Below are 27,258 nucleotides of genomic sequence, written 5' to 3'. Positions count from 1 at the left end.
CGCATTTCTCAGGAGGCACGGAGACAGGTTTGGTGGACGAAAAAGATGCCCAAAAATAAAACAGGCGGAAAAAGGGAAAGAAATTGTTCTTCACACGTTCAGTGAGCGGTCAGTGAGAGGTTCTTTTCCTGCCTTTTCTGGGACTTGCTAGCTATTTCACAGCGATCACGCTTGGCTGGAAGCATACCGAGTACTGTTAGTGGCAGCTGCTCTGATCACGTAGCGGTGGTCCACGTAGAGGCTGGGAAGCAGAGTCTGTTCTCATCCTGGCATTCGCGTTGGGCGAAGTCTGTGTCCGAACAAAAGGAAAGAGGGGTGGCCGAAGGGGAGCTGGGGAGCCGATAGCAAGAGCAAAGAACCAACAGGAGCCAAGAGAGGAGGCTGGCAATCAAAAGTCAGGGGTTAAATACCCCAGGGGCGTGTCGAAGAGGACCGAGGACCAGATAAAACCACACCCATCAGCTCTAATCTAGTCTACAATTTTGACCCATAAAATGGGTTTAAAATCATACATTAATATAAAATACTCCCAATTTTGTACTCTTTACTCACAGGCCAAGTATATAGAATGATTGTTTAAACTTTAGTCTTGGCAAATCAACTGTTTATGGTTCAAATCACATTTCATGCTGCTTGGAGTCAAATCAAGACAAACAGTTCTCAAAATCTTGCAGCTGCCCTTGTAAAGTTGACACACTGACACAGACATCAAGGCATACATTTGGAATAATTCTGCAGAGTTTGTAAAATATCAAAACAAAAATTTGTCTTTGGTTAAACATCAAATGCGAGTCCACGGTTTGGCTTTGCAGTTCCTCTCAACGGCAGCGGGTGTCGCCTTGTCCCAGCAATTGTTCCTATTCAAAGACAAATGGTCCGGTGAAAACATCTGGGGGCCTTTGATGCTTGGGAGTTCAGATTTCTAGGGTAGATGTTAATTAGTTTATGGTCCACTTAAAGTATGCCAGGCGTCCTCTTAGTGGTAGTCTCGCAGCAGGGCTTCTTGGAAGAAAGCAGTTTATCAAGTCATGGGGGAGTCACTGTGACATCTCAGTTTGCGTGGAGCATGTCCGCTACAGGGACTAGACTGTTTTTATTCAAAGACAATAAAACAAAGACAATCTATATGGTCCACCATAAAGGTGATAATCAACATAGCAAAGCACTTTTCCTAGTGCCCTGAAACCTGCCATTTTAAATCCATACACAAAGCAGGAGATAATGTAGAAATCAGCAATTACAGACCAATCAGTACTCTCCTGATCCTCTCAAAAGCTGTGGAAAGGTTTGTTGGCAAACAGCTGAAAGAACATCTAGAGTCTGAAGGCCTGCTCCACCCCAATGCGGTTTGGTTTCAGGAGGAACCACTCAATCAGTTTTGTTTTGTTCGCGAACGTTGTGTTTTTAGTGAACGGACTGAACTGAATCAGTTTATGAAATGATTTGTTGTTTGAGCTGGGCTGCCTCCGTGAGGTGAGCGAGTCGGCTGGGAGCGGAAACAGAACTGCTGAAGTGTGCTGTCACTCACTTCTGAATCTTTGGCGAATGACCGTGCAGGTGGGGGCGGGACTTCATTAAACATACTGCCATGTGATTTGTGATTCGCCAGCCTTATCACTCACTTCCGCGAATGACCAATGAGCAGCCAGCGTCAGGCAGCACCGTGCAGGCGTGGGAGGGACTTAATTGAACTGAATGCACTGGTGTACTGAAGAACTGAAGAGTGATTTGTTCGTTGATCTTCTTCGTTCGCAAGTCTTTATAAGATGAGTGATTAATTCGTTGAACTTCTTCGTTTGTGATCCCCTAAGGAGCGATGTACTAGTACGATGAGTGATTTGTTTGCGCAAGGAACGACGTACTAGGCAGTGAACGTTTTCATGAGTGATTTTAATCCCAAGGCCTGACGTCCTCCTGGGTATAGTTTACTCTAGCACCCGTTTCTTCACGCTAACGGCTAATGTTGAGTAAGTCAAGAACATGAAAACAAGCACACATATTTAAAATAAATGTAAATGAATAATAAATGTATAAACGTACACATACATATACATATCATTCCCTCTGTGTCTTTAATGCAATGATAAAATATTTTCATTTAATAATAATAATAATAATACATTAAACTTATATAGCGCTTCTCAAGACACTCAAAGATCTTTTACACTAAGCAGATGACAATAAGGTGAGTGAGCAGAAAGCCCGGGTGGCGGGTGCTGGTGTCAGCGACGCTGTCGACCGCTGTGTAATGCAGAAAAGTCACGCTGGCCAGCTAGAGCCTCGCTGGACGTAAGGGGACGCGGAAGGATGTTCGGTACCTGAGCTCGCTGCACGCATGTTTACGAGTCACAACCAAAACCGTGTGTTCGAGAGTTTGCTGAGAGAGAGAGATACTGTAGCTAGGTGATAATTTAGCTTAAGTTTTTCCAGCCATCCATCCATCCATTTTCTACCGCTTATCCGGGTTGGGTCGCGGGGGCAGTAGCTTTAGCAGGGACGCCCAGACTTCTCTCTCCCCAGCCACTTCATCCAGCTCTTCCGGGGGGATCCCGAGGTGTTCCCAGGCCAGCCGAAGGACGTAGTCTCTCCAGCGTGTCCTGGGTCATCCCCGGGGTCTCCTCCCGGTGTGAAGTGCCCGGAACACCTCACCAGGGAGGCGTCCGGGAGGCATCCGAATCAGATGCCCCAGCCACCTCACCTGGCTCCTCTCAATGCGGAGGAGCAGCGGCTCTACTCTGAGTTCCTCCCGGATGACCGAGCTTCTCACCCTCTCTCTAAGGGAGAGCCCGGACACCCTGCGGAGGAAACTCATTTTGGCCGCTTGTATCCGGGATCTTGTTCTTTCGGTCACGACCCACAGCTCATGACCATAGGTAAGGGTAGGAACGAAGATCGACCAGTAAATTGAGAGCTTCGCCTTTCGGCTTAGCTCCTTCTTTACCACAAAGGGCCGATACAAAGTCCACATCACTGCAGACGCTGCACCGATCCGCTTGACCCCAAGATACTTGAACTCCTCCACTTGGGGCAGGATCTCATCCCCGACCTGGAGAGGGCATGCCACGCTTTTCTGACTGAGGACCATGGTCTCAGATTTGGAGGTGCTGATTCTCATCCCAGCCGCTTCACACTAGGCTGCGAACTGCTCCAGTGAGAGTTGGAGCTCACGGCTTGATGAAGCCAACAGAACCACATCGTCAGCAAAAAGCAGAGATGCAATACTGAGGCCACCAAACCGGACCCCCTCGACCGCCTCGGCTGCGCCTAGAAATTCTGTCCATCAAAGTTATGAACAGAATCGACGACAAAGGGCAGCCTTGGCGGAGTCCGACCCTCACCGGGAACGAGTCCGACTTACTGCCGGATATGCGGACCAAACTCTGACTCCGGTCGTACAGGGACCGGACAGCCCGTATCAGGGGGTTCTGTACCCCATACTCCCAAAGCACCCTCCACAGGACTCCCAGAGGGACACGGTCGAACGCCTTCTCCAAGTCCACAAAACACATGTAGACTGGTTGGGCGAACTCCCATGCACCCTCGAGGACCCTGCCGAGGGTGTAGAGCTGGTCCACTGTTCCACGGCCAGGACGAAAACCACACTGCTCCTCCTGAATCTGTGATTCAACTTCCCGACGGACCCTCCTCTCCAGCACCCCTGAATAGACCTGACCAGGGAGGCTGAGCAGTGTGATCCCCCTGTAGTTGGAACACACCTTCTGGTCCCCCTTCTTAAAAAGGGGGACCACCACCCCAGTCTGCCAATCCAGAGGCACTGTCCCCTATGTCCACGCGATGTTGCAGCGGCGTGTCAACCAGGACAGCCCCACAACATCCAGAGCCTTTAGGAACTCCGGGCGAATCACATCCACCCCCGGGGCCCTGCCACCGAGGAGCTTTTTAACTACCTCGGCGACCTCAAACCCAGAGATAGGAGAGCCCGCCTCAGAGAACCCACAATCTGCTTCCTCATGGGAAGGCGTGTCGGTGGAATTGAGGAGGTCTTCGAAGTATTCTCCCCACCGACTCACAACGTCCCGAGTCGAGGTCAGCAGCGCCCCATCCCCACTATACACAGTGTTGGTGGTGCACTGCTTTCCTCTCCTGAGACGTCGGATGGTGGACCAGAATTTCCTCGAAGCCGCCCGGAAGTCTTTCTCCATGGCCTCACTGAACTCCTCCCATGCCCGAGGTTTTGCTTCAGCGACCACCAGAGCTGCATTCTGCTTCGCCAGCCGGTACCCATCAGCTGCCTCAGGAGTCCCACAGGCCAAAAAGGCCTTTCTTCAGCTTGACGGTATCCCTCACCGTTGGTGTCCACCAACGGGTTCGGGGATTGCCGCCACGACAGGCACCGACCACAGCTCCGGTCGGCCGCCTCAGCAATGGAGGCGCGGAACATGGTCCACTCGGAAGCGATGTCCCCCGCCTCCCCCGGAACATGAGCAAAGATCTGTCGGAGGTGGGAGTTTAAACTAATTCTGACAGGGGATTCTGCCAGACGTTCACAGCAGATCCTCACAATACGTTTGGGCCTGCCATGTCGGACCGGCATCTTCCCCCACCATCGGAGCTAACTCACCACCATCAGTTGACAGCTCCGCCCCTCTCAAAGTCGATCATCGAACTGCGACCTAGGGAGTCCTGGTGCCAAGTACACGTGTGGACACCCTTATGCTTGAACATGGTGTTCGTTATGGACAATCCGTGATGAGCACAGAAGTCCAATAACAGAATACCGCTCGGGTTCTGATCGGAGGGGCTGTTCCTCCCAATCACGCCCTTCCAGGTCTCACTGTCATTGCCCACGTGAGCATTGAAGTCCTTCAACAGAACAATGGAGTCCCCAGTGGGAGCGCTCTCCAGCACTCCCTCCAAGGACTCCAAAAAGGGTGGGTACTCTGAACTGGTGTTTGGTGCATAGGCACAAACAACAGTCAGGACCCATCCCCCTACCCGAAGGCAGAGGGAGGCTACCCTCTCGTCCACCGGGGTGAACCCCAACGGACCGGCGCCGAGCCGGGGGGCAATAGGTATGCCCACACCTGCTCGGCGCCTCTCACCGAGTGCAACTCCAGAGTGGAAGACAGTCCAAACCCTCTCGAGAGGACTGGTACCAGAGCTCAAGCTGTGTGTGGAGGCGAGTCCGACTATATCTAGTCGGAACTTCTCGACCTCACACACCAGCTCGGGCTCCTTCCCTGCCAGAGAGGTGACATTCCACGTCCCTAGAGCCAGCATCTGTAGCCGGGGAACGGATCCCCAAGCTCCCCGCCTTCGGCCACCGCCCAGCTCACACTGCACCCGACCCATATGGCCCCTCCCACAGGTGGTGAGCCCATGGGAAGGGGGACCCACGTTACCCTTTCGGGCTGTGCCCGGCCGGGCCCCATGGGTGCAGGCCCGGCCACCAGGCGCTCGCCTTCAAGTCCCACCACCAGGCCTGGCTCCAGTGGGGGGTCGCGGTGACCCGCGTCCGGGCAAGGGAAAACGAAGTCCATTGTTTGTCGTCACCATTAGGGTCTTTGAGCCGTGCTTTGTCTGGTCCCTCACCTAGGACCTGTTTGTCATGGGTGACTCTGCCACGAGCATAAAGCCCCAGACAACTTAGCTCTAGGATCACTGGGACTCACAAACCCCTCCACCACTACAAGGTGACGGCTCAAGGAGGGGCTTACGTTTTTTAATTTTTTTAAATTTGAAATCTCACCACCTTTCCTCATTTACAATCCGTGACAACAACAACGCATAGGCCTTCGGTGAAGATGTTGATTGAACATGAACCTCAGGGATGGATCATTAATTGAATGAGGAAGCACTTGAACGATTCGGTGAACAAATCTTTCGAACAAATCTTTTGAAAGAACTGATTCTAATGATTCCGTGCACTCAAACGAACTGCCGTGCCCATCACTACACTCAACCGAAACGGAATGCTGCTACCTCATTGAAACCATCAAATGAAACTTAGATCATGGAGGGGTGGTAGGAGTGGTTTATTTGGATCTCCGCAAGGCCTTTGATACAGTTAACCATTCAACCTTGAGTTAACAAGGTATAAATTGTCCATGAATACTCTGAATTGGTTAAAATTGTATCTAGCGGACTGCACTGGTGTGTATGGATAAATAATGCTATATCACCTGCAAATACGTGCACAATCGGACTGCCACAAGGGTCCATCTTAGGTCTGCTCCTCTTCACTTTGTATGTAAATGATTTACCAACTGTATGTGAGGATGTGTAGCATGCAGATGATGCAGTCATCCACACGCATATATGCTGCTGTCTTGTTTTCTCCCTCAATAAATGTTCACTGGCTTGATACGAAATCCTCCTGTTATTGTAAATTACCATTGTTGGTATCTAAAATATTCTCTGTAATTCTAAACTTCCCTTAAACTCTGAATTACCATTGTTGGTATTTTATATTGGCGGCACGGTGGACGACTGCTTTGAGCGTCAGCCTCACAGTTCTGAGGACCGGGGTGCAATCCCCGGCCCCGCCTGTGTGGAGTTTGCATGTTCTCCCCGTGCCTGCGTGGGTTTTCTCCGGGCGCTCCGGTTTCCTCCCACATCCCAAAAACATGCATGAATTGGAGACTCTAAATTGCCGTAGGTGTGAATGTGAGTGCAAATGGTTGTATGTTTGTATGTGCCCTGCGATTGGCTGGCAACCAGTTCAGGGTGTACACAGCCTCCTGCAACCACGGGTGGAGTATTTCAAACTCCCCTGTTAAACTGCTCCAGTTTAAATGGGCATAAAGATCCACCATTGTGATGTGTATGTGTATCTTTGTATACAGTATATCATTGAAGAGGTTAATTTCCCCAAAGATAATGAATATAACATTTAATAGTACAAATAGGATCAAAATATTCCACTTCCGACAACAGTTAAAAGTCTAAGAGTGGCATGAATATAAGATAACATAAGGTAATTCCACAGGCCCGAACACGAACACACAACAGCGTGTTTGTTTTCAAAGACAATGCTCACTTTTATGATGGAAATCTCATCACGTTCTCATCTGCGATCCCCTCCTCGCTTTCCAGAATGATTTTCTCTCTCAATGCCATCTTTGTTTTTCTCTCTAAATGCCGTCTTTGTTTTTGTCAAACCTACGTTTTTTTTGTTTTTTTTTTGCAGCTACACTTAACTGTTTGTTTGAAGGAGGCCATGCTCAAATGCAGATTGGCATAGACGTATAGCAGTGGTGAGATAAAACTGCTTTGTATAATTTGTATTTTACAGGGGTTTCTTTAGATATATTCTGCATTGAATGTTTTGTAACAGGAACACACCTTGGTCCACCCCCCTGTCACAATAGCTCCAAGATGGTGTATATGCAGTGATGCTTCCAATGCAAGAAGGATACTTTTGTGCAGTAACATTGCAATCTACTCTTCTGTTGCATCCTTCCAAAGGATGGTGCCTTCACATTTTGGTGTTCACATCAATTTTAAGTGAAACTGTTTCACTGTGTTTATCTGATATGAACAGAAATTCCGACAGTATATACCTGCAGGCGATGAGCTGTTTTGTAAAATAAAGCATTATCTAGATCAGATCATGAATTGCGTCATTAATTGGACTATGGTCACAAACTATGCTCCAACACATGACAGTGTTTTCCACACGCACGCATGGTTCACAAAATCCACGGTCTGATTTGTATCTTAGTTTTGTGGTGACGGTTTTCGGTTTGGTGTACTTTGACTCAAGAAAATGAATTGTCTTGTATATTTTGTATTCTTTTTTATGAATCAGAAATATATCTTTGTTCGTCTATGTATGCCAAAGGCGTTTAGTGACAGGCAGAACAATTAAATGCTCTTTCATTGGATGGCAAAAGGTACAATGAAGCTGTGTATCCACTTGTTGCGATTCATAAAACAGAATCAGGCGGCTCCCTGCAAATACAGTAGATCAGTTTTGTGTTCAACTCAACAAGCCCAGATTTCACCCTGAGTAAATTACTTTGTGGCTAAATTTGACAAGATTTCAGTCTTCATATAGTTTCCGATTAAATGTGACATTTTTCCAATGTAAAATAGCTGCCTTGGCTCAACAAAGGTCTATTGTTGATAATCATACGTGAACGAGCCTCAGTTTATGAATAAAGTTCACTCTATAACCTTCATCTATAGATTACTAGCAGCATAAATATTGGGACATGAACACAATTGTCATCTTTTTGGCTTTAAGCACCACAACGGATTTGAAAAAAAACCTAACAAACGAACAAGATGTGCTTTAAATGCAGCTTTTTAGCTTTACTTTGAGGGTATTGACTGTACATCCAAATCAGGTAAACGATGTAGGAATTACAACAGTTCGTGCTTATGCTGCCCTCCTACTTTTCAAAGGCTAGCTTGCTTGCATGCTCGCATTGCGTATCCTCGGGTAAAGCAAAGCCTCCGTGTTAATCAAAACACCTCAGTCCGTTAGGAACATGACAGCGATATCACGTCCGGGGTACTTCTTGGAGAAATTTGTTGCTCGACGAATAGCCTGCTGTGGGATCTCTGTTGGCAGGGGAAAGGATAATCCGCGCAGGTGGCGGGCTCCGTGGGAGAACGGCTATGAGTTGGACGGGACGTCTCGCTATGGAGCGGCTAACCAGAGGTACCAGAGATCTTGGCCGGATGCCCTTCCTGACGCAACCTTCTGCATTTATCAAGGTTTGGGACCGGTCTACAGCTTGCACTGGCTTGGGGCCCCCATAGGGCTTCATTACGTGTGTGTGTGTGTGTGTGTGTGTGTATATATATATATATATATATATATATATATATACACACACACACATATATACATAGCTCATAAAACCCACAAAATCAGGAATTCAAAACATTAAAATAATGTGAAGAAATCACCATTTACTTCTCAGTTTTTGAAGAAAAAAAAGAAATGGGAAATTAAATCAATCAAAATATGTTACTTTCAAAATGATACGTTAATCTTCAACACTTGGTTGGGAATCCCTTTGCTTTAATCACTGCCTCGATGCGCCGTGGCATTGAGGCAATCGGCCTGTGGCATTGCCTGGGAGTTGTGGAAGCCCAGATTTCCTTGCTGCTTCCTGTCAGTTCTTCGTTGTTTTTGGGTCTGGTGCCCCTCATTTTCCTCTTAATAATACTCCATAGATTCTCAATGGGGTTTAGATCCAGCGAGTTGACTGGCCAGTCAAGCACTGTGATGGCAGGGGCATCAAACCAGGTTTTGGTGCTTCTGGCGGTACGGGCTGGGGCCAGTTGGTGCTGGAAAATGAAATCTGCATCTCCATACAGATCCTAGACAGAAGGAATAATGAAGTCCTCTAAAACATTCTTGGAGACAGTTGCAGTGACCTTGGACCACTGGCCAACAGTCCAGTCCTTCTTCTCCTTGGCCCAGTTGAGACGCTTCCTACGTTGGCTCAGGCTCAGAAGTGGCTTGACCCGAGGAACCCGACAGTTGTAGCCCATCTCCTGTATTCGTTGGAAAGTGGTGGTTTTTGAAGCTGTGACACCCGCCTCATTCCACTCTTTCTGGATCTCTGCTAGATTCTTGAATCTTCTCTGTGTGATAATCCACTGAAGCCCACGGTCATCTCTTTTGCTGGTACATCTTCTCTTGCCACATTTTTAGCCTGGCAACAACATACGATGTTCTATTTCCCTTTTCGTGCACCTGTCTTTCTTTCTTTCACCAGTATTAGTGTTATTTTCTTCCGGTAGTTAGCCTCTTTGGGTATCCTATTGAGCCCTCGTAGATTTCATTAAATATTCTGTAAAATTCCAATTCTGGTTGTGTTTTGTGTGTGTTTTGAGTTCAAGTAAGCCTCTGTCATCTACAACACATATTTCATAAAATGTAGCAACCTTTAGATTATGAGACTGATAAAACGTTTGTCATTGTGTCCTCCTAAATTTTATACATATAAAAAGTGACGTGGTGCCCCTTTACGAGACAACATTTGTTTGATTTTAACGCTCAAGCTTAAATTGGACTAACCGGAAGTGAACGCAGGCTTCCTTTTGTATCTTTGTATCTTTTTCCAAATTAATTACAGTTTTATTTAACCCAATATATATATATATATATATATATATATATATATATATATATATATAGAACGGCGAAGTTATATATATGAAGTTATATATGAAGTGAAGTTTTATATATATATATATATATATATATATATATATATATTTATTTATTTTAACACACACAAAATCTGAAGCCTATAAAAAACATGTTTTTTTCAACTTTTACACTTTTCAAAGGGGATTAGTAACAACACATGCTTGCAATAGCTAAACGTTATTACAGTAAAACACAATTAGCCATTTTGATTTGCTTCCACGGACCACATAAAATGATGTGGCGGGCCGGATCTGGCCCCCGGGCCACCAGTTTAACACTTGTGCCCTTGCGAGAGAGAGAGAGAGAGAGAGAGAGAGAGAGAGAGAGAGAGAAAGAGAGTTAGGCAAATTTTATTATTTGCACTATTTAGGATTAAAACCTACATCAAAAGGCAATGTAAACAAAATACTGTATCAGGCTGCTACCATTTTTCTTCATTTTCGTTATGGTCTCATTGTCATTGTTTAATATTTTCGAGGAAAGGTAATCCTTCACTGTAATTGTAATGCATCACTGTAACTGACTACAGACTTGACCCGGAGATGATCAACATTCAATTTACATTTCATGTGCAGCTGCATAGTTTTAAAATAGTTAAGGAAATGTTATTTTCGTCCTTGCATTTTCCTAAAACGGATAATAATAATAAATAAAGTCCTATGCCACCAAAGCTGTTTGCTACCTTTTACATGACTTGAGTTGGACCACTTTCCAACTTTGACAAAAAAAAAAAATACTGAAATATATGTGAATAAAGATTTGCAATACAGTTTAAATATAGCAGTTGATGTACTGTAGTTGTATACAGTATGTAGTGATTCTGTGAAATTGTTCAGACATTCATACAGATCTTTGTAACTCTGTAAATGAATTGCTGATTAATGATTGAAGAATATTGTCCTCATTTTGATAAGGGACGATAAATGATTCATGCCTGTTTTGGTTCATCTTCAGAACAACTATGTAGTGAGAATATTTGACTGAAATGAAAAGCACTGCAACCGTGCGCTCCTGGACTGAGTATATCGACCACAAAGACAGCGTTTAACCTCCAATTATGCTTAAGTTCTTTTGCAAACACCAGCGATTTTATACTTGCGTGTTCGTACTATTCTACTGCCTAAGGGATCGTATGTTCCACACTTACAACCCAAATAACAAGTTAGACATATTTATGAATCAATAGAAAAAGTAGTCATCAGTAAAGTAAAGTTTGATCTATTTTTATTTCTTTGTAAAATTATTTCCACCTTTAAAGTACCGTCACTGAAAATAATTATACCTGTATTAAATTCTGATGATGGCAGATATACACGTATTATTTTATTGAAATATTTGATGGATTTCCTCCATTTGGAATGTTGACATTTCTTTTTTGAAATCATGACTCCGCCCATGGAGAAGATTAGGTTGTCCCCGGAATAGAGTCCCTTTCACTCGTAGCGTATCTCAAACTGGAGGACGGCCCGAGAGCAACAAGCCTCAGGCTGTTGCTCAACGAAGCTGTCGCCTTTTAGAAATCGGATCTGCTTTCTGATAAGATCCCTTTTACTGTTCCCTTTCCACAGTCCAAGGGGAGACTCATGTTTTGACCTACATTGAAGTAAGTTCAACTTTATTCAATAATATTGGGATTTTTATCTTGAAATTGTATTTTGGTTTTTTTTCAATCTGACATGACAGTTCAGCCATAATACGCTCAACATTATGAAGAAAACGATGCTAAAACGATGTGTTTAAGTAAACATTCAACCAAGCACAACTCAGCTTGGTTGTCATGCCAGCTATTCACAAAGGAGGCAAAACAAAATAGTGTTTTCACAGTGCAAAGAGGCAGACACTTTATGATCCATTAATGCTGAGAAAAAAAACAACAACTAACAAGCATACTGGACATACAATCATTCTGTGCTATTGCTGGGAATAAGTCAGTGACAATATTGTTGTGTTTGCGGTAATTATTACAACACACGCTCAACAACACATTTGCTATGTAAGCTTTTTTTTTGAGCTGATTTAGAACAATTTTGATGTGATAAATCCAAACGTTGTAGTGGTACACTCGCCTGCCTTTGGTGCAGGCAGCGGGGCTTCAGTTCCTACTCAGTGACGTTGTGAATGTGGGTGCGAATGGTCGTCCGTGTCTATATGTGCCCTGCGACTGACTGGCGACCAGTTCGGGGTGTAGTCCGCCTTTTCGCCCGAAGTCAGCTGGGATAGGCTCCAGCGCCCTGCGACCCTAACCAGGATAAGCGGTGTTGAAAATGGATGGATGGATGAATCCAAACATCACATTGGTTTTGCTCAATTAGTTCAGCTTTTTTTAACGATGACCAAATGCTTCTGTTTATATGGACAGGTCTTTTCGCTTTAGAAACTCAAATAAACGGAGGTTCATACCCTGAACTTTGAACAATGATGACATCACATTCAATTTGCAGGGCAGTGCATTAAAACCTGGGAATGAGTGTGTGTGTGATGCATTAAAATCCAGGGGGGCGGGCCAGATGCACTGAAGCCCGGTCCGACACCCACACCCTCCCGACACCCACACCAGATATTTACCGTATTTTCACGACCATAAAGCGCACTTAAAAGTCTTAAATTTTCACCAAAATGGACGGGGCGCCTTATGTGTGCGCCGAGTTCCATCCATCTTCTGAGGCGCTTCTCCTCACGCGGGTCGCGGGCGTGCTGGACCCTATCCCAGCTATCATCGGGCAGGAGGCGGGGTACACCCTGAATTGGTTGCCAGCCAATCGCAGGGCACATACAAACAAACAACCATTGGCACTCACATTCACACCTACGGGCAATTTAGAGTCTTCAATTAAGCTACCACGCATGTGCAGGAAACCAGAGTACCTGGAGAAAACCCATGCAGCCATGGGGAGAACATGCAAACTACACACAGGCGAGGCCGGATTTGAACCAAAGGTCCTCAGAACTGTGATGTGATGTGCTAACCAATCGGCCACCGTGCCGCCAGGTTTGTACAAGATTGGCTAAAAAACATGGTCACCATTGAGTAAAATATATGCAGGGGCAGATCTTATAGTAATAAATACGATTAAATTTACAAGTCATCAACCACTTATCCAGTCATTTAAAACAGAGGCCTCCGACCTTTTTTTTTTTTTTTTTTTTTCCCCCCACCATGGACCGGTGTCATGCCAACACATGACGTTTTCACAGATTTAAGTTTTCATTTATAGAGAGGAAAATGCTTAGCATCCATTAAATACAAAATATCATATGTCCACCGTGCGGGGTCTATTTTCACTCGTTATTTCTAAAAAAAAAAAAAAAAAAAAAAAAAAAAAAAAGAAAACATTCAAACTTTCAATATAGGCAAAAATTACACTGTAGCATATATAGTACAACCCCAATTCCAATGAAGTTGGGATGTTGTGTTAAACGTCAATAAAAACAGAATACAATGATTTGCTAATCATGTTCAACCTATATTCCAAAAAAGCTGGGACAGGTGGCAAAAAAGACTGAAAAAGTTGAGGAATGTCATCAAACACCTGTTTGGAACATCCCGCAGGTGAACAGGCTCATTGGGAACAGGTGGGTGCCATGATTGGGTAGAAAAGGAGCTTCCCAGAATTGCTCAGTCATCCACAAGCAAAGATGGGGCGAGGTTCACCTCTTTGTGAAAAAGTGCGTGAGAAAATAGTCCAACAGTTTGGGGACAATGTTCCCCAACGTACAATTGCAAGGAATTTAGGGATTTCATTATCTACGGTCCATAATATCATCAAAAGGTTCAGAGAATCTGGAGAAATCACTGCATGTAAGCGGCAAGGCTGAAAACCAACATTGAATGCCCGTGACCTTTGATCCCTCAGGCGGCACTGCATCACAAACCAACTTCAGTGTGTGAAGGATATCACCACATTGGCTTATGAACACTCCAGAAAACCAATGTCAGTAAATACAGTTCAGTGCTACATCCGTAAGTGCAACTTGAAACTCTACTATGCGAAGCAAAAGCCATTTATCAACAACACCCAGAAACGCTGCGGGCTTCTCTGGGCCCAAGCTCATCTAAGATGGACTGTTGAAAAGTGTTCTGTGGTCCAACGAGTCCACATTTAAAATTGTTTTTGGTAATTGTGGACGTCGTGTCCTCCGGGCCAAAAAGGAAAAGAACCATCCGGACTGTTATGGACGCAAAGTTCAAAAGCCAGCATCTGTGACGGTATGGGGCTGTGTTAGTGCCAATGGCATGGGTAACTTACATATCTGTGAAGGAACCATTAATGCTTAAAGGTACATACAGGTTTTGGAGAACCATATGCTGCCATCCAAGCAACGTCTCTTTCATGGACGCCCCTGCTTATTTCAGCAAGACAATGCCAAACCACATTCTGCACATGTTACAACAGCGTGGCTTCGTAGTGAAAGAGTGCAGGTACTAGACTGGCCTGCCTGCAGTCCAGACATGTCTCCCATTGAAAATGTGTGGCGCATTATGAAGCGTAAAATATGACAACAGAGACCCCGGACTGTTGAACAGCTGAAGCTGTACATCGAGCAATAATGGGAAAGAATTCCACCTACAAAGCTTCAACAATTAGTGTCCTCAGTTCCCAAACGTTTATTGAATGTTGTTAAAAGAAAAGGTGATGTAACACAGCGGTAAACATGACCCTGTCCCAGCTTTTTTGGAACGTGTTGCAGCCATAAAATTCTAAGATAATGGTTATTTCCTAAAAACAATCAAGTTTATCAGTTTGAACATTAAATATCTTGTCTTTGTAGTATATTCAATTAAATATAGGTTGAACATGATTTGCAAATCATTGTATTCTGTTTTTATTTATGCTTAACACAATGCCCCAACTTCATTGGAATTGGGGTTGTAGTTCAATGAGGAAATACAGTGGGAACGGAAAGTATTCAGAACCCTTTAAAATTTTCACTCTTTGTTATATTCCAGCCATTTGCTAAAATCTTTTACGTTATTTTTTTCTCTCATTACACAGCACCCCATATTGACAGAAATAAATGGAATTGTTGATTTTTTTTTGCAGATTTATTGAAAAAGAAAAACTGAAATATCACACACCTATAAGTATTCAGACCATTTGCTGTGACACTCATATATTTAACTCGGGTGCTGTCCATTTATTCTGATCATCCTTGAGATGGTTCTTCACCTTCACTGGAGTACAGCTATGTTTGATTATACTGATTGGACTTGATTAGGAAAGCCACACACCTGTCTATGTAAGACCATAAAGCTCACAGTGCATGTCAAAGCAAATAAGAATCATGAGGTCAAACGAATATGCCTGAAGAGCTCAGAGACAGAATTGTGGCAAGGCAAAAATCTGGCCAAGGTTACAAAAACGTTTCTGCAGGACCTATGGTTCCGAAGAACACAGTGGCCTCCACAATCCTGAAATGGAAGCCATTTGGGATGACGAGAACCCTTCCTAGAGCTCGCCATCCAGCCAAAGTGAGCAAACGGGGGAGAAGAGCCTTGTGAGAGAGGTAACGAAGAACCCAAAGATCACTGTGGCTGAGTGGCAGAGATGTAGTCGGGAGATGGGAGAAAGTTCTAGAAAGTCAATCATCACCGCAGCCCTCCACCAGTCGGGGTTTTATGGCAGAGGGGCCCGACGGAAGCCTCTCCTCAGTGCAAGACGCATGAAAGCCCGAATGGAGTGTGTTAAAAAACACCTGCAGGACTCTAAGATGGTGAGAAAAAGATTATCCGGTCTGATGAGACCAAGATAGAACTTTTTGGCCTTAATTCTAAGCGGTATGTGTGGAGAAAACCAGGCACCTGTACAATACAGTCCCAACAGTGAACCATGGAGAAGGACATTGACGAGAGGGATTGTTAGCAGCGGATGCCTGGTAAGCATTGACATGATGGTTAATATCCCTTCTATTATTGGGCCACCAAAAGCGCTGTTCGACGACAGATTGCGTTTTGGCAATGCCTGGGGGACATACAGTCCTGTTGGTGTGAGCCCAGTGGATAACCCTTCCTCCTATGGAAGGGACCACATAAAGCCTGTTTTCAGGGCAATCTTAAGGGGTAAAGATTATTATTCAGAGCCTCTTTGATCACAGTTTCTATTTCCCAAAAGCAGAAATAAAACGACTTGGGCAAAATAGTTTTAGGGTCAGACACGGATCTTTATTCACAGAAAATGCGTGATAGAGCATCTGGTGTCACCGATGGTGTAGTGGTGCACTCGCCTGACTTTGGTGCGGGCAGCGTTGGATCAGTTCCCACTCAGTGACGGTGTGAATGTGAGTTCGAATGGTTGTCCGTGTCTATATGTGCCCTGCGATTGACTGGCGACCAGTTCTGGGTGTAGTCCGCCTTTCGCCCGAAGTCACCTGGGATAGGCTCCAGCGCCCCGCGACCCTAACCAGGATAAGCGGTGTTGACAATGGATGGATGGATGAGAGCATTTGGTTGACCATTTCTAGAACCAGGTCTGTAGGATAACATGAAATTAAACCTAGTGAAGAATAGAGCCCATCGAGCCTTCCTAGCATTTAATCTTCTAGCAGACTTAAGATACTCAAGGTTCTTGTGATCTGTCCATACAAAAAATGTGGTTTGAGCCCTTTCTAGCCAGTGCCTCCACTCCACCAAAGTCACCTTGACAGCCAGCAGTTCACGGTCATCAATGTCATAATTTCTCTCGGCTGGAGTAAGTTTCTAAGAGAGATAAGCACAAGGATGTAACTTACCATCCTTAAGGCATTTCTGGCAGAGCACTGCTCCTATTCCAGCATCAGACGCATCAACTCCCACGACAAACTGCTGTTTGGGATCTGGCAGAGTGAGGACTGGGTAGGTAAGTTTCTGAAAAGCTGACTGACAAGCCGAGTTCCACACAAAGGGTATGTGTAGCGAGGTAAGATCTTGCAAAGGTGAGGTTATTGAACTGAAGTTTGTAATGAATTTTCTGTAGAAATTTGCAAACCCCTGGCGACCGGTTCAGGGTGTACCCTGCCTCCCGCCCGAAGATAGCTGCAGTTATATATAGCTCCAGCACGCCCGCAACCTGAGTGAGGATAAGCGGGAAAGGAAATGGATGGATGGATGAATTTGCAAATCCTAAGAACCTTTGTACATCCTTGCGTGACGTGGGGGTGGGCCAATTCGTTACGGCATCGATTTTGCAAGGGTCCATTTTGATTTCACCTTGAGCTAGCGCAAAACCCAGAAAAGAAAACGGATGCCTTGTGGAACTCACATTTCTCAACCTTGACAAACCCATTCATTCTGCAGTAACCGCTGCGACACGGAGCAAACATGAATAATGTGAGTCTCCTCGTCCGGGCAGAATATCAAAATATCGTTCAAATATACAAAAACGTACATATTCAAAATGTTACGCAAGACATCATTGAAAAGTTTTGGAAAACAGCTGGAGTGTTAGTTAGTCCAAAAGTTATTACCAAATACTCAATGTCCCGTTGGTGTTTTGAATGCTATTTTCCATTCGTCCCCCTCCCTTATCCTCAGTCTAGTTTCTTGAAAACCTTGGCTCCATCCAGGAATTCAAAGGCAGTGGAGATGAGAGGAAAAGAGTACCTGTTTTTCCACAGTTATTTCGTTGAGACCCCAGTAACAGGGTACAGGGTCTTGTCCTTCTTGTCCACAGAATAAGTCCCTAAAATAAGGTCATAATTCATCGCGCCAAAAACATGAAAACTAATGCGTTCTGAGTAAGAGTCAGGAAATGTGAGAGTTTGGGTGCGGTGAGTGATCTTGCCCATAAAACTGCCGTCTGCATCATAAACGTTGCGGTAGCGTTATACTTGAAAGGTTCTAAGGTGCATTCGCGTAACGATGAGAGAGTTGAGTAAATTTGCGTCAGAACCAGAGTCAATAAATACAGACTTATGAATCTCTTGATCTGGACCGCATAGTGCCACTTTAGGAAGAACATGGGTAGGGTCTTTCTTAATGAGATTTAGACTCATCGCTCCCATGCCTTAGTTATGGGCAAGGCAATTTTGATGTGTCAGTTGCTCATGGAACGACCAAACTGCCTGCAGTAGAAGCACCGCCCTTCTGTCAGCCGGCATTGACGTTCCTCCGGGGAGAGACGGTACCTGCCCATTTGCATGGATTCATCCGTGGTGGCGCAAGCCAATGGAATGGGACTGGCAACAGGGGATTTGCCTTGTTTGGCTGGTCACCGAGGCTCGTCCTCCAAGCGCGCGGTGACGCATCCTTCCGCCAGTCTCTGTCCAGCTCGCGATCCAAAAGCCCTTTGTCGATCTTTATGGCGAGAGCGATGAGTGTGTCCAAGTCACTCGGCAGGTTTAGTGGGACCAAATGATCTTTGACGGCGGGGGATAGTCCATGAAAGAATGCGTCGAGTAGTGGTCCCCTATTGTCCCACTGACTCTCAGTTTCTAGAATGCGAAACTCAATCGCGTAATCTGACACCCTGCGCTTGCCTTGTTGTAAGGTTACAAGGGAGCGAGCTGCCTCACGACCTCGTGTGGAATACTGAAAAACTTGCTTCATCGTCTTTACAAAAGATGCCCAGGAATGACACGCGGCAGAATTGTGTCTCCATTCAGCAGTAGCCCACGCCTCTGCACGACCAGTCAGGTGGGAAATGACAAAAGCGAGCTTAGCCCGCTCGGTGGGGAAGGCGACTGCCTGCAGCTCAAAGTGCAGTTCGCAATGGGTGATGAACGGATTAATGTTCCCGGAATCTCCACAGAACCTCTCCGGTTGAGAGACTCCAGTGGAGGTGACAGGTGGGGCATGGTGACTGGTTCATCTGGAAATAGTATTACTGTGAGGACCTCGGATGCTGTGACAGCTGATTCCTTCTTCTGAACCACATTCATTAAAACTTCAAACTGTGAGGCACCTGGTCTCATCATCACGTCCTGATGCTCCGACAGTTCCCTTAGATGAAGGTGGAGGGCAGCAAGCTGCTCATCCTGCTTCACAATGCGTTGACCCTGCGCTTGAAGGGCTTTACGCACCGGGTCTGAGTCTGCTGGGTCCATGTTTTGGCCAGTTCGTGCTGTCATGGAAGGAACAAAGGACAGGGCCCAAAATGCACAACTCCAATACAACGGCCAGTTTCAAAAAGAGCAGTGTAATAAAAGGGCAGGGGTCAGTACACAGATAGGCAATGCGCGTAGGCAACAGAATCCAAAATTGTGAGGCAAAAGGCAAGGTCAGTAATCAAAACAGGGTCTAGGCTTACTATCAGTCAGTGACGTGGAAATAAGGAATGCTGGAACGTGACAACAAGGTACAACGAACTGAAAGAATGAGACACGAGGTTAAATGCAAGGGGTAATTCGGGTAAACGAGGCACAGGTGGGGAAGATACTCTCAGGAGCAGGTGTGTACGAGGCAGGGGGAAGACAACAACCATAACACACACCCATGACAGTACTGCCCCCCTTAACGGCTGTCTCCAGACGGCCCCGGATTCTCAGGACGCACAATGTGGAAGTCCCAAATGAGCGAGTCGTCAATGACAATTCAAGAAGGCGCACATGAACGTTCCTCAGGTCTTTTTTTTTTTTCATGTGACAACACGGCGGCACGAGGGCCGAATGATTAGAGCGTCTGCCTCACAGTTCTGAGGACTGGGGTTCGATCCCCGGGCCCGCCTGTGTGGAGTTGGCATGTTCTCCCCGTGCCTGTGTGGGTTTTCTCCGGGTACTCCGGTTTCCTCCAACATCCCAAAAAGATGCATGATAGATTAATTGAAGCCTCTAAATTGCCCGTAGGTGTGAATGTGAGTGCGGATAGTTGTTTGTTTGTATGTGCCCTGCGATTGGCTGGCAACCAGTTCAGGGTGTACCACGCCTCCAGCCCGAAGATAGCTGGTATAGGCTCCAGCACTCCCGCGACCCTTGTGAGGATAAGCGGCTCAGAAAATGGATGTAACAACACTTATTGCATGACAGTTTTGTTCTATGATTCCAACTTATTGTTTTAACTTGCATTTCAGTGTGTACTTACACTTTATGACTTATGACTTGATTCTCCTGGATGTGTAGCTGGTCATCATCAGTTCCATTTGTCCTTGTTTATCAGGTATTTGATTACTCGATCAGGTATTTGATTACTCGTTGAATTATGGTCCAAAACAACGTAAAATGCAGTTTTCTTTAATGGGTTAAATGAAACGTGTTGGCTAGCTTCCCACAGTGCACATGAAGTGGACCAGTCTCTCAACGACTCCCAGGCCACTTTTGCCCTCCAGTATGTTCTTGGAACTTACTCATTGACATCAGTTTTTGTGAAGGATATCTAAAACAAGGTCTGACCAAAACAGCTGATGGAATCTGATAACAACCCAGACGTAAACATACAGCTCTCATAATTTTTGAAAACCCCAAACTGGACAAATTCTAAAAGGAAGATGATGCTGCCAAATATGGCAAAATGAAAGAGGAAACGAATCAGTTGTCAAAAGATCAATGAATTGAACATTTTGCTGAAACAACTACATAGTCAAGCACTGAGATGTTTCAAACAAAAACAATAATATTCCATCTAATATTATGCCTTTACTCATCATCCAGTGACTCAATTAAAAAAAAATGTCTCAATCACTCATCAGCTCCTGAGGCATCCAGATTTTTTTTTTTTTAGAATGTTGCCACTTGATGTCCAAAACATAATATATTTTCTGTATTCTCCACAGTCTGCGTTAACTTAGGTTATGGAGTGGGAGGTTCTTCAGCGCACCCGGGAAGCCTTTGTGAGTGGAAGAACTCGTCCTCTCGAATTCAGGCTGCAGCAGCTTCGGGCCCTGAAGAGGATGATGACTGAGAGGGAGGTTGAAATCACCACAGCTCTCAAACAGGACATCAACAGGGTGAGTGGAGACACCAGACACTCTGTCCATCTGTCTATCTTTCGCTTTTCGTATTTTTCTGGTGCTGTACTTTTCTGCATTGTGTTGCATGTCACACAGAGCCAGTATGATGCATCCCTTTTGGAGTTGATTGGAATAGAAAATGAGATTAACCTGGCTCTGGGAAATCTAAAAGAGTGGGCTGCTCCTCGACTTGTGGAGAAGAATCTCCTCACAATCTCAGACGAGGCTTACATCCAGTCGGAACCCCTGGGAGTGGTGCTAATAATTGGAGCCTGGAATTACCCATGGGCTGTAACGTTGATACCTCTTGTAGGAGCGATCGCTGCAGGTACAGACACAGCTGCCACCTCCACCCTGTAGGTGGGGATGTACTGGTACTAATTCTTTTTTCACATATTTAGATATAGGTTGAAACAAATTGACTTATTTCAAAAAGGATGATAGGGACATAATTAAAACCCAACTCAGTTGTTTCATGACTTTCTTTATATTCACTCATCCTCACTTGTGACTATTTTCCAGTTTGTAGCATCTCCAGATCTGGGACATTAAAATTTGTTAAAAGAACAACAACCATCATTAATTTCTTTATGGTTATGTTTTGTTTAATGATAATGCTTTTCTGAAATGCTTGACAGTTTAATTTGAATCCCATCCATCCATCCATCCATTTTCTGAGCCGCTTCTCCTCACTAGGGTCGCGGGCGTGCTGGAGCCTATCCCAGCTGTCAATTAAATGTGTTTTGCCTGGCCCTTCATGTTTTCTTTAAAGAATTGTAACCATCTTATAAATTTTGCCTGGGTAATTTGAGCATAACTTGGTGTTTTCTCATTTACTAAATAAAAGTAGGGCTTTGAATTTCAAAATAAGAGCAAGTAAATAAAAATAAAGTATTACATGTTCAAATAAAGTGCTTAACTTCAGAATAATTATTTGAAAAAAACTGAAAAAATACAGATAATACTTCATGTATCATACGGGTAGAAGCAAAATCATGCATTGTAAAAATGCGTTATACATGGGTAGAAAGGTTTTCCAGAATTTGTATGTCAACTTTGGGGGTGCGCATTATACATGAGAAATTACAGTATTATTCTCACAGCCTGTCGCATTTTTGAGCACCTAAACATGCCCCGTTTATAACCAAAGTTTGCAGATCAGCCCTGGTGAAAAGTTTGAATGTTTTCATACATGATTACTAAATAATGACTCACACAAACTGTCCCACATTAACTTATAGCAATTGTATTTTGGTTGTTTCAATCTATCCTTTTTTTTCAAGTGAGCAAAGGTATTGGCACACGTGTTGCATTTTGTTGCCCAGATTGTCCAATTAAATTGGTTATTCAAATAATGAGAAACGCTGAATATATAGGCTCAGTTTCAGGTATGGGTCATGCCTCTGAAGAGTACATTTATACTAGTTAGCTCTGTTACCATAAATAAATAAGGAGCTGTCCATGAGTGAAAAAACAAGCAGTTGTGAAGTTGAGAGAAGACATTTAGTGCTATTTGTCTTTCCAGCTATCAAATCTCATTTTCCCAGTTGTCTGCTCTTCATCCCCTTGTGATATCATTGTATTAACTGAATACTATGTCATCACCCTGCAGGCAATGGAGCTGTGGTGAAGCCCTCAGAGATGAGTGGTTACTCATCTCTTCTCCTCGAAACACTGCTGCCTCTCTATCTGGATAAGGTCTGATCACCAACTGGTATTGTTCTTTTTTTCTGAGAATGTGCAAAGGGTAGACAGAAAAAAAAACAGGCGGTATCATTTTAATAAATACAGTGCAGCTAGTAAAAACATAATAATTGTAAAACTTTTTTTTATTTATAGGCACCTTAAGGACACCGAACAAAACCTAAATACCAGAAACAATAATAAGGAAACAATAAAACCAATACAACAAATAAACACGACTCAAGAGGTCGATAAAAAGGTGAGATAAAATGGATGAGGTTAAATGGAATAAAATGTTCAGAATAAGTATGCTTTAAGTCCAGATCTAAGAAAGTGAAAATTATTCTGTATTGTGAAGGTCAGGTGGTCATAGGTTCCAAATGTGGGGTGCAGAGTGGCTGAAGGCTCGGTCTTGCATAGTGGACAGAAAAGCGGGGGGACAGTTACTGTAGGTGGCGGGAGAAAGAGAATCTGAGAGTGTGGGTAAGGGTATGGAAACATGGACGAGGGTGAAAGATATGGCGCAGCGGGGTTGTGGATATCCTTACAAGTCAGGATAAGTATTTTAAATTGGATGCAGTATTGGACAGGGAGCATGTGGGGTTGCTGCAGGATTGCAGTGATGTAATGAAGGGAGGGGATTCTGATGAAAATAGGCTGCATTCGGATCAAGCATGATGAAGATGGTGAAAGGATCAGAGTCAGCTGCCAGGAAGAGGTTGAGTCTAGAACTCATTTTAATGATTGTTTCGGTATCACAGTTGAAACCAGATGTGTTCTAAAAAGGTGTTTTCCTCACTGTCTGACAAGAAATCAGACTACCATATTTCCATTAAAAGGTGTATTAAAAGGTGGAGTCTCAGTTACGGGGTCTATTTCTGTAATTAACACATACATAAGGCGCATCGTATTATTGGGCGCAGGCATGGTAAAACATACGCCAGCTTAAAGCATATGCTAGCATGCATGCAAGTGTATGTTTTTAAAAAGGCAGCGGGAGCAAAACTGAGTTCGGTTGTATTTTATGGAAGTATTTAACAATGTACTCACGTTATTTTTTGATCAATCCTCATCCACCAATCCATCAAAGTCCTCATGTTCTGTATCCGAAATGAAGAGCTGGGCAAGTTCTCCATCAAACATGCCGGCTTCCCTCTCGCGGCTGCTCGATTCCCATGTTCCTCCGCGTAAAATGGTTGCTGCCTTCTCATATTAAATGTTTAAATCTGCACACTTGTATTGCAAACAGTCACCCGTTGCAATAAAGTAAAAAGAAAAAAACAATGCTGCCGCTGTCAGTCGAGCTAAAGACTGCCACACACCAAGTGACACGGCTGAACCCAAAAGAACTGTGGTGTCAAAATTTGAATCGCCTTGTAGAAAAAAAGTAAGAACTAAAAGAATCTGAGACCAGGACGTTTGCAGCAGGCTATCCAGGTGCCAATATCGGTCATGGCCAGCATTTGATAGTTCAACAGCCAAAGAGAAGAAGAATACGTCAGTACTTATGTTCAAAAGTGTCAAGTTGAACTAAGTTGAGCTGTTGGAAACCCATGTGTCTGCATTAATAAATTGCTGAATGTGGAAATCGAAGTCTTTATGTTAGTCACACACACACGCAGTGAGGTACAATGAGGAGGGTCATTGGTTGTGATGCGACTTTCATTCCTGGCGCAAAATAAGAAATAACAGTTCACAAACAACAAAGCGGAAAAGTGGGAATAAACTCGGTTTGGGAATCTCTGACACGAGACCGATTTGATACATATTTAGATACACAGGTAGCGATTCGGTTAAAAAAATGATATCTTTCCGGGCGGAGCAATTCGATACGATTCAATTCAGTATGGGAACGATACGATTCTCGATTCGATTTGGTGCAGAACAAAATGTGACATTTACATATGTACTAATCATAAAGAACCTTGACTTGACTGAACCCAATTCTACAAAATGACATTTGTCTCACCTTATTTTCAAACATGCACAGTAAAAGACCACTTGACCCTGAACATTATTGCTTAATGGCACTGTCAAAAATACAATTAGCTATTATTTTATTTAAATATATTAATTATTTAAATAGACCACAACAATACAACAATTAATTTTGAAGATTTTCTCTCCACAAAGAATATTTAAAGAGCAATGGGGGGGTCTCGCACATTCTGCCATTCAAGCTAGGACCGCCACTGCACACACGCACCGATTCTTTTTTGCTGTTGTTGCTGCTTGCTGACTTTTTTAACTTTTAAGTCGTGATGACTAGCTTAGTTCAACTGGCGATTGTTGTCTCAGTTTCGAGACATACCTGGCCGTGTGTCCTCTCGGTAGTTTCTTTTTAGGTTCCACAGTACCAACTTGAACATATAAGTGGACCACGAGGACTCAAGAAGAAGCATTAGTTTGCTGAATTACACTCTGCACACCATGTACGACAGTTTTTCCAGGACAGTGCAGTGTCCGATCCAGTTGCTCATAAACTTAGGGGACAGACCTCTCTACCTCAATGGACTGTAGACCCATATCTATCTGCCAGCTTCAAAGTCCTCCCTTCGACAGCGGGTGTAATATGCCCTCTTTTGGCGGCTGCCGGCCTCATTAAGAGTTGGTCTGGTCACATCATGCACTTCCTTGAGCCGCTCTTGCAACCAATTTCAGCTAGTATGCTAAGCTAGTAAAATGACATCTTTCATGCAAATCTGAATTGTTTATTTATTTATGTAAACTACTGAATACAGTGATTAATGTACAACCCCAATTCCAATGAAGTTGGGATGTTGTGTTAAATAAATAAAAACAGAATACAATGATTTGAAATCATGTTCGACCTATATTTAATTGAATACACTACAAAGACAAGATATTTAATGTTCAAACTGATAAACGTTATTGTTTTTAGCAAATAATCATGAACTTGGAATTTTATGGCTGCAACACATTCCAAAAAACTCCTCTCCAGCACCCGTGTATAGACCTTACCAGGGAGGCTGAGAAGTGCGATCCTCCTGTAGGTGGAACACACCCTCCGCTCCCCCTTCTTAAAAAGGGGGACCACCACCCCAGTCTGCCAATCCAGAGGCACTGTCCCCGATGTCCACGCGATGTTGCAGAGGCGTGTCAACCAGGACAGCCCCACAACATCCGGAGCCTTAAGGAACTCAGGGAGAATCTCATCCACCCCTGGGGCCTTGCCACCGAGGAGCTTTTTAACCACCTCGCGTGACCTCAACCCCAGAGATAGGAGAGCCCGCCTCAGAGAACCCAGACTCGGCTTCCTCATGGGAAGGTGTGTCGGTGGAATCGAGGAGGTCTTCAAAGTATTCTCCCCACCGACTCACAACGTCCAGAGTCAAGGTCAGCAGCGCCCCATCCCCACTATACACAGTGTTGGTGGTGCACTGCTTCCCCCTCCTGAGACGCCAGATGGTGGACTCTTTGTAGTGTATTCAATTAAATATAGGTTGAACACGATTTCCAAATCATCGTATTCAGTTTTTATTTGTTTAACACAACTTCCCAACTTCATTGGAATAGAGGTTGTAACTTGGGTACACTGTTGTGCCATGTGCACAAAATGTGTGTGTGTTAGAGATATGATGTTGATATCTAATTATTCTTTGTCTGTGTTGTCGCAGACCACATTAAGCAAACTATCAATCGCAATACGAGTCTGTGTTCTCTAACCGGAACACGTCCCTCTTTTCCTTGCCACTCTAAAAACTGAACTAGCTGGAGACATCATACTCCCTTTTTACTATCCTCTCTGTTTTGTCGTCCTTCAAAGCCGGATAGAGTATAAATCAAGGTATGGAACAAAAAGATAACCAGACTGAATCTGCACCCTCGCATGCTTCAGAGAGACCACTTTTGAGACATAAAGACATAGACAAAAAAAAAAAAACAGTCACAGAGCAGTAAAGGGTTGCTAGTTATCTGGTAATGTCGGTACAATATATATTTTTTTGGACAATTGTGCAAAAAGATGATCACACTTAGAGCAGTTTGAATGACTAATATTGCAATAGTCCGATGCAATGATCATTGTGCAAAGGGCGCTGAGACTTCAAGGAGTGTATGCGGTTTAAAGTGACGAGTAGTGCGATAATCTGGGACAATGTCGATTGTGCAAATGTTGCAGATACTCCTCAGTCAGTGTGCAAATGGAGCAGATGCTACTCTGGCATGAGTGGCCAGTATTGGTCAACAACAGATATGCAAATAGTGCAGCGTGGCGAGACAACTACAGTGAGTGCACGAGTAATGTATAATTGGCCCCACAGAAATGTGACAACGAACTCAAGTCAAAAAATTGCCAGCATGTTGTAATAGAATTGTAGGTTAGGTGTTTAAGAAGTTGATCGCAAGAGGGAAGAAGCTGTTGAAATGTCTGCTAGTTCTAGTTTGCATTGATCGGTAGCGCGGTACCTGAGGGAAGGAGTTGGAGGATCCGAAAGGATTTTGCATGCTCTTGCCTTTGTTCTGGCAGCGTGCAAGTCCTCAAGGGTGGGTAGGGGGGTACCGACAATCCTTTCAGCAGTTTTGATTGTCCGTTGCAGTCGGAGTTTGTACTTTTTTGGAGCA

The 27,258-nt window shown here is 44.3% G+C and overlaps 1 protein-coding gene across 3 annotated transcripts in view; it reads left to right on the top strand.

Annotated features, from left to right (window-relative positions):
• Positions 1-11,589: 11,589 nt before the first annotated feature.
• LOC133405284 (aldehyde dehydrogenase family 3 member A2-like) overlaps positions 11,590-27,258 on the top strand; it is a 32,022-nt gene continuing 16,353 nt past the window's right edge. For all 3 annotated transcript variants that reach the window (XM_061682122.1, XM_061682121.1, XM_061682123.1), the window contains exons 1-4: positions 11,590-11,738; positions 20,815-20,988; positions 21,088-21,319; positions 22,604-22,689. In XM_061682122.1, coding sequence (XP_061538106.1) covers positions 20,833-20,988; positions 21,088-21,319; positions 22,604-22,689 — 474 coding nt within the window. In that variant the 5' untranslated portion in view covers positions 11,590-11,738; positions 20,815-20,832. The remainder of the gene's footprint in view (positions 11,739-20,814; positions 20,989-21,087; positions 21,320-22,603; positions 22,690-27,258) is intronic.

This window comes from Phycodurus eques, chromosome 7 (genome assembly GCF_024500275.1).
Source record: "Phycodurus eques isolate BA_2022a chromosome 7, UOR_Pequ_1.1, whole genome shotgun sequence".
Lineage (NCBI taxonomy): Eukaryota > Metazoa > Chordata > Actinopteri > Syngnathiformes > Syngnathidae > Phycodurus > Phycodurus eques.
The sequence above is the reverse complement of the archived record's forward strand: the minus strand, read 5'-3'. Positions and strand labels throughout refer to the sequence as shown.